The sequence below is a fragment of the Fukomys damarensis genome, unplaced genomic scaffold (genome assembly GCF_012274545.1).
Source record: "Fukomys damarensis isolate Sample0158 unplaced genomic scaffold, DMR_v1.0_HiC HiC_scaffold_19, whole genome shotgun sequence".
NCBI classification, from domain to species: Eukaryota; Metazoa; Chordata; class Mammalia; order Rodentia; family Bathyergidae; genus Fukomys; species Fukomys damarensis.
This window is the reverse complement of record NW_022900931.1, coordinates 61,772,087-61,780,086: the sequence shown is the minus strand read 5'-3', so window position 1 is coordinate 61,780,086 and position 8,000 is coordinate 61,772,087. Positions and strand designations below refer to the sequence as shown.

The window sequence follows — 8,000 nt, the reverse complement described above, 5'->3', positions numbered from 1 at the left end:
CTCCTGCGGCTCCACGGTGCTCCGGGGCGAGGCTGGGGGCGGCAGGGCCAGTCACCTCCCTTCAGCCGAGGACACGGGACAGCCAGGGTCAAGTCCCAGCCCCGTCCCCCAGCAGCTGGGTGGCCGGGGCAAGTCTGTGCCTCGGTTTCCCTAACTGTCAACCGCGGATAATGAAAACACCAGATGCCACACAGAGAAGATGCAGCGGAAGTTGCTAGAATGGCCCTTGGCACCCCAGAAGTGCTCAGGACACATGGCTTGGTGGCAGGGCTGGGGACACAGTGTGCCGTGGAGAGGAGGGTTGGGCCTGGGCATCCAGCTTCAGGGGCGCGGCCGGTGTCACAGGGCCGCCGGCCACGGAGCCGGGCTCCCCACCCCAGGCGGTTCCCCTCCCAGCCCGGGCTTTCCTGGACTCCCCACTACTGCTGCGTGACTCATCGACCGGCTTCTGTGTGACTCACTGACCGCGTTTGATTCCCTCTGGGCACCCTGTGCCTGGGACTGGTCCAGCACTTAATATTTCCTGATTGACTTCTGAGAAGGCCAGGACAGTCCCGAGCACAGAGGGGATTGGAAAAGGCTGATTAGGGGATGGAGGGCTGGGCACACAGGCTCCCTGCTCCAGTTCCAAGAGGAAGGCCTGTTGGATCCGCCCCCTTCAGAACAAACTACTAGCACGCCTGTAATCCCAGCACTCTGGGAGGCCGAGGCAGGAGGGTCCTAAATTAGAGCCCAGCCCGGTCAATTTAGCGATTTAGCGAGACCCAGTCTCCAAATAAAAATAATAATAAAATTTAAAAAGGCCTGGGGATGTGTGAAGGTTCTGGGTTCAATCCCAGTACCCCACCAAAAGTAAGCGGGAGGCGGAAGAAACCAGTGCCCAAGCTGGAGGTGGGCTGCGAACTCAGGGCCCCTCCCAGCTCCTTCCCAGCCCCTCTCCGCTCCTCCTCCCTCCCGCCTGCACCCCCCACCCCCGCTCACCCAGCACTCTCAGCTGGGTGCTGTTGCTGGCGGTGCCCTGTGGGAACGTGGCGATCCGGCACGTGTAGGTGCCTTCGTCCTCTGCACGCAGCTCGGACACCGTGAGGCTGGCGTTTCTCAGATCCGCGCCGGGCTTGGCATTCGCGAAGTTCACCCGCTCGGGCTCCTGGACGTTGGGGCCCCGCGTGGGGTGGAAGACGGCCACGGTGTGGACGGGCCCCGCCAGCTGCTGGTGCTCCCAGGTCTGCTGGGTGACGTTCGTGCCCGGCTCCAGGGACTGCAGCTGACACGGCAGCGTCACCGACTGGCCCAAGAGGCCGCGCACCTCGGGAGGCACCTGCACGCTCAACGTTCCGGGTCCTGCGGGAAACCACAGGCACCGATTATAGCCGGGGAAACCGAGGCACAGAGTCGCTTGACAGAGGTCCTCAGGGTAAGCAGGAAGGTGGGCTTTGAGCCTGGGCTGTCTGCCGTCCAGCGGCCCCGCGGAAATCTCTGTGCCTCCCTTGCAGGGCACGCAGGTCCTCAGCCTGTCTTTGCTCTGCTGACCTTAGTAAACGTAACGCTGTGCATTCTTTTTACTGCGAGACGGTGCGAAGGAGTCAAATTCTCAGAGCTCCGGCCCTGTCCTCCTAGCAGGGGCCCTCGTGCAGGTGGGTTTTGTCTTTTGAGCCTCAGTTTCACCTGTAACATGGCTCTGTCGTTTGAACCGTATGTGTCCTACAAAGGTCCTGCAGTACGGGCTTGGCCTCTTTAAGAGGCGCGGTCTAAAGTCCAGCTGCCCTGTCACCCTCCCACACTCCCAGGGCAGCGCCAGCTCATTCTCAGGATCCCATATGTGGAACTTCTTGCGGGCTCCACGAGATGTGGGCCACATAAAAGAAGACCTGAAGCCTTAGGTCTTTGTCCGAGGGAGGAAGGACCTGGGATATTTTTGATTGGAGAGCATTGCTAAGGAAACTACCGGTTGACCCTGTACTGAAAGAAAAAAGAGGTGGGCCCAGGGAGGTTACACCACTGGAGGTGCGACCCAGAAGGGACTGTGGACTCTGGTCTCTCCTGTTTTCTTTTTTTTTGGTACCAGGAATGGAACTCAGGTCCTTGCCCTTGTGAAGCAGGGAGCGGAACCATTGAGCTAAGTCCCCGTTTTCGTTCTCTTTTTGCTCCTGTTTTTTTGCTCCTGTTTTCGTTCTCTTGACTCTAGACTGAGGTGAGCGCTGGTTTTGTTCCACCAGGCTCCGCCCACTAAGATATGCTGCCCCTGCATCCGGGGCTCGGCCCTGCTCCTCCGTAAAGGGACTGGTTCAGGGTTTTGCTGCGGTGAGGGAAAGCTGGCTGACACACGCAGGTGGTGGTCATCAGGAGGGTGAGGTGATGAAAATCTCATGGGGCTGTTACGCAGCCTGGGGCTCCATCGTGGTGAATATGAGCTGGGGTCGGGAGGGGCCCAGGCAGGGCCCAGGCAGCTAGGGGTGGATGGCGAACGTGGGCTTTGAGTGCCTGACTCTGCCCCAGCTCTGTGTGGCTCTGGGTAAGGGCGTCCCCTTCTCTCAGCTGGGTTCCTCCTCTTGCCTGTCCAAACTGCCTTGGGAATGAAGTTGGGCGAGGCCAGCCGGGCATGGTGGTGCACGCCTGTAACCCCAGCCCTCTGCGAGGCTGAGGCAGGAGGACTGCAAATTCAGGCCTGGCTTGGGCAATTTAGCAGCCGGTCGGGACCCTGTCTCAAAAGTAGGGGGCAGGGATGTGGCTCAGTGCAAAAGCCCTGCGTTCAGTCCCCATATGAAGAAAAGGGAATGGGGTGGGGCAACCAGACCTGAAGCCTCTTCCAAGGGCCCCCGCGGCCCCCCACAGCCACACTGGTACTCGTGTCCCACTAGACACAGGAAGCGTGAGTGGGAGGGGAAGTCACTGGCCGGGACAACCAGCCAGGGAGGGGTCCAGCCCGGCCTCACGTCGGCCTGCCCTGATCTGGCAGTGGGGGTGGCCCCGTCACTGAGTCGCTCATTCATTCAGCTCAGGCACTTCCTGCCTCACCATTCTCCCGGCTCCCATACCCCCCATCCTGGGAATTTCCCCTGGGCGGGGTCAGCGACCTTCCAGCTCCCTCAGCTGGGGAAGTGCCAGTGTTCCGCGGGGCACCTTCAGGGAAAGGCCACAATGAGGAACTCGGCCCTGCACGCGCTATTATTACCGTTCGCGGCATGGCCATCGCCGATTGCATCCCGGCCAGACCCGGGGGACACTCGGTGAAATACCCACCTCTCCGCGGTCCCCACTTCCTCCTAATGAACCGTCGAGGTCACTGCTATGAAATGCCAAAAGCTGACCGCTGGGGGGCGCTGTTTCCCGAGTGCCCGGAACACTGCCGGGCACACTAGGGTGGGAGTGTGGGGGGACCATTGCATGAATTTGACAGAATGAAGCCACCCCTGTAATCCCAGCCTTCTGGGAGGCTGAGGCAGGAGGATCACAACTTTGAGCCCAACCTGGGCAATTTACACTTGACAAGACCCTACCTCAAAAAAAGAAAAACTTAAAAATAAGAGTGAGGGAGGGGTGGGCATGTAGCTCAGCGCCAAGCGCCTCGGTTCAATCGCCAGTACGAGGAGAATGAATGAAAGGCCGGGCCAGCCTTCCAGTCCTCAGCCCCACCCCTTCTCCCATCGCGGAGATGGACGTGGCCCAGGTGACGGCGGGAGGCGACTAATTTTACCTCCTGGATTAAGGCTCAGCTGAGTTTCCGGGAAGCCGGGCCCTTTCCACGAACCTCCGCACCCAAGTCCTCCACTTTCCCCAGGACAGAGGGAGGCCCTGGCCCGGCCGCCCGCGTCCTGCTTTCCTGGGCGCACGGTGGTGGCGAAGGGGACCCAGGAGGCCGAGGTAGGGGCCCGCGCGGGGACACTCACCGGCTCCGGAGGGCACCGAGGAGAGCGACAGCAGCCACAGCGCGGCCAGGGCCATGCTGGCCCGAGGCTGAGGCGGCGCTGTCATTCGCTCCTCTGACAGCCGCCTTAGTGGCGACAGAGAGCGATCGGATTGCAGAGGGACGAGGGACGGGAGGGGACATTGCCACCGCCCCCTCGCCCGGGCCTGGGGCGGGGCAGGACGCGCAGGGCAGGGGTTCCGGTTCCCGGCGGGATGACTGGCACCAGGGGGTGGGGGTGGGGACCTCGCTGGGCTGGGCCTGGCGGCCGCGGACCTCATTTCTCACCGTGGCCCTGGGCGGTGATGCAGACACCAGTATCACCAACGCTTCCTATAGAAGAACTGTACTGTTCCGGGTCGAAAATGAGGTGTGCAGAGATTTGCAGCGCACTAAAGGCTGCTGAGTGGCAGAGCTGGGATAAGCCAGTTGTGGGGGCAGCGGGGCAGGCTGTCATCCTAGCCTAGCCCTCTAGGAGGCTGAGACAGGAGGATGGAAAGTTGGAGACCGGCCTGGACAACTTAGCAAGATCCTGTCTCAAAATTTAAAAATGAAACAAGCAAACAAACAAACAAACAGAAAACAACGGGCTGGGGATGTAGTTTTCAGTGCAAAGGCCCAGGGTTCAGCCCCAGTATCACAAAAAGGGAGACGGGGCGGATGGGGGTCCACCAGCCAAACACATCCCAGGCAAGCTGCTTCCTGCGGGGCCTCAGTTTCCTCTCCTGAAGACCCAGCGTGATGACAGGGCTCACTCCTGGAGGTGTGTGTGAGGCTGGAACAGGAAGCTCTCTGCCCAGCAGCCGGCCAGAGCTTGCACTCAGCGAAGAGCAGCTATGCAGAGGGACAGCCGTCATGATTCCTGTCTTCCCGCTACAACCACCAGCGAATAACACCAGGTCAGGCCGGGGTGTGGCTCAGGGGCAGAGCAGGTGCTTAGCGTGTGTGGGTCCCTTTGTTGGTCCCCAGCACCCAAAATCAAGCTGATATGTTAAGTACAAGTAGGTGCTGCTTATGAGAGCAATGGTTCACTTCTTCCTCGTTCCGCTTTTCTGGTTCCCATTCCTGGCCTTCCTCGGGGACGGCAGCAGAGAATGCAGCTGACAGCCACCCCTCTGCAGAGTCTGGGTGCTGGAGGAGGGGACGGATGGGGACCGACTGATGCGCAGAACTCCGAGTCTGGAGGGATGGGATTAGGGTCAATGAGGTACAGTGTGGGGCTGGGGGACCGAGCTGGGGAGGGAGAGAGAAACGGACAGGAGAACGGAAGAGGGGCCAGTGTGGTGGCGCTCTGGGAGGCTGAGGCAGGAGAGTCACAATTTCGAGTGCAGCCCTGGCAATTAAGTAACTTAGTGTGACCCTATCTCAAAATAAGGAATGAAGAAAGAAAAAAGGGTGGTCAGTGGGAAGGCCCTGTTTCGAGCCTCATTGCTCCCCCCGAAAAGGGCAGAGAATGAGAGTGAGATTTGACAAGACAAAGATGAAGGAGGAAAGCGTGGTTACAGCAGGGGCTCAGAGCCCGGGAGGTATCCTGGCCCCCAGGGTGTCCCTCCAGGCCAGTGTCCGTGGGGCTCCCTAGCAGCTCTGGTCCCTTATCCCGAACATCGCGGTATATTTCTCGGCAACTCCTTCTTTGGGTTTTGGCTCCTTTGGAAAGTTCTGTCCCTGGCCACCCCCTCCAATGCCATGGGTGCCAGCTGGGATGCCGGGTGGCTCTAATGGCCCTGGACATGTGCAGGTGAATTTCTGAATGAAATCACACAGGCGGGACTCCTGGAAATCTCTGTAATTTCCGGCATCCTTGTTCTGCTGAGTTATTTCCAAACTAGGAACTTGTGGCCGTGGTTATGTTCCTTCTCTGGGTCATGCTGTCATCATCAAAGCTGTCCCTCTCATCCCCCGCGCCTCTCAGGCTGCCCCTCTGCTGCAGAGTTTGATTTGTCACATCTGGGGTCCCTCACCCTATAGGGAATAGGGCAAGCGGACATTACCAGAAGCCCTGTGGCGGTCCTGGTCTCCTGTGAGCCATGACGGCACAAGGTGAATTAAAGAATAAAGGCAAGAAATGAGACTTAAAGAAGCAGAGCTTTGGGCCTGATCAGTGCTACTCACCCCGAGCTTGTCACGCCTTTATTTGGCTCATTGGGAGTAGCAGATGACTTAGAGGCGCCCCGATAATCCTAGGAGGGTGAGGTAGTTATGTTGATAAGGAATTTTCCCTCCCCAGGTGAAACTTTCTCTTACTGCTTGGTTCTCAAGGAACCAGAATGTTTTGAGCGGATGTAGTCCTGCCCTGGAGCGCCACAGCCTCACCAGATCACTGAGGTTTTAGCTGTGACGGGAGGCAGAAATGAAGTCATGTCTCCACACACCGCGGCTGCCCTGGAGGCAGGGAAACTAGATGTAATCATAATTTAATTGTGAAATGACTCTTCCCCCAGTTTATCTAGACTTGCTTCTGACATTACACCCATTCCGCCTCCTCCCCCCTGGGCGTTGAACTCTGTGGTGGTACAGAGGAGGTTTTGGCCCTGAGCAATTTCACGTCATGAGATGATTCAGCCTCTCAAGTGTGAAGCTCAAGCTTGGTGACAAAACCCAGCTGGGTGTAGCACGCACCTGTAATCCCAGCACTTGGGAGGCTGAGGCAGGAGGATCATTGCAAATTCGAGGCCAGCCTGGGCTGTATAGTGAGTTTAAGGCCAGCCCAGACTATATAGCAAGACCTGTCTTAAATGTCTCAAAAAGCAAACAAACAGACAAGACAAAGCTCAGCATGGTGGCCCATGATTATATTCTGAACTTTGAGGAGGCTGAGGCAGTAGGCTCACTAAACGTTCGAGGTCAGACTGGGCTACTTGGTGAGGCATTGTCTCACACTAAACTAAACAAAAGAGTGGGGACAAGGCAGGGTTGAGGGCAGGGACAGGCAAAGGTTGAGGGGTCAGGAAATAGGAAAGACTCAGGGAAGGGACTAGGATGTGGGTTAGGGTCATCAGGAGGAGACGGGGCTTCCGTGGCTGATATTCCTGGGCAAAAATAGTAATTCAGCTACTATACAGTGGGAAGGCCCAAAGGTCTGTGCTGCCCACATGGCTGAATTAAGTCAGATGCTTGTTTCCGGGGGGCGCGGGAGCAGGTGGGAGGAGCCTGTGGGGGAGGGAGGTTGCTATTGGTTGGATAGGTGGTCAGAGCTAAGAAGCTGTGTCATTCTGCTAACCACTCTCCACCTCTGAGTCCTGGGGGCCCAGGGGTGAGGGATTCAGTGAAGTGCCCCTCTGGGCTCCTACAGCTCCGTAGACTCCCTCACCTTGCGCCTTTGTCCCCCTGTATCCATTCAGCTAGTACATATTTATTGAGCACCTACTATGTGCTACACCTGTCCAGCTGCAAGAGACCCGTGAGCGAGAGGTTGCGTGAGGGGACGGAGGTGGGGAGAGACGGATGGTAAGGAGGGAGGCAGGGGCTACGTCGGCAAGGTGGAGGCTGCAGATGGCAGAAGATAGGATTTGTTTGACTCACAGTCACCCTGGCACTTCAGTGGAAGGGAGCCAGCGACTGGTCGAGAGAGCAACCAAACTGCACTCGCAGGAGGAAGGATGGCAGGTGTTCACTGATTTGCTCAGACGGGACGGAGCCCAGTAAGTGCCACGGCCAGAGGCTCTGACCCGAAAGAAGCGGCAGGCCGCATCTTGGCGGTCACGGTCCTCTCGTCCTAGAGGCGCTGAGTTTTCAAGTATCTGGCGCCGTCCTGCACATCCCGGCCTCGCGCGTCGTGGGCTGACACGAAGTCCGCTTTGCTCAGGATCTGCCGAGCTTCTACCGCCGATGTCCTCTCCCGGCCACAGGGAGAGGACGTTCAGTGTCCGAGGAAGCGGACATGGGGCAGCTCCCGCGGGCAGAGGCCAAGCTCACCGGGTCTGCGTGCAGAGCCCAGTGGCACCTGACCCCAGGGGACAGATGTGACGAAGACACAAGTGTGGCCTTTTCCGCCCATTTCAGTCGCCATCCAGATAGCTGCAGGTCAGCGGAGGACCCGTGTGCTCAGCCAAAGCAGCCTCCGGTCCCCTGGAAGTAACGGCGGGGGGGGGGGCCC

General features: G+C 58.6%; 1 protein-coding gene and 1 long non-coding RNA gene across 3 annotated transcripts in view; one reads left to right on the top strand and one right to left on the bottom strand.

The window, feature by feature from the left end:
- The window catches only part of LOC104861764 (poliovirus receptor homolog), an 11,806-nt gene extending 7,732 nt beyond the window's left edge, over positions 1–4,074 (bottom strand). Inside the window, exons 1-2 of the mRNA XM_033765840.1 lie at positions 3,888–4,074; positions 982–1,341 (exon numbers count right to left, since the gene is read on the bottom strand). Coding sequence (XP_033621731.1) covers positions 982–1,341; positions 3,888–3,972 — 445 coding nt within the window. The 5' untranslated portion in view covers positions 3,973–4,074. The remainder of the gene's footprint in view (positions 1–981; positions 1,342–3,887) is intronic.
- LOC117286875 overlaps positions 3,707–8,000 on the top strand; it is a 20,013-nt gene continuing 15,719 nt past the window's right edge. For both annotated transcript variants that reach the window (XR_004518018.1, XR_004518017.1), the window contains exon 1: positions 3,707–3,861. This is a non-coding gene — a long non-coding RNA (uncharacterized LOC117286875). The remainder of the gene's footprint in view (positions 3,862–8,000) is intronic.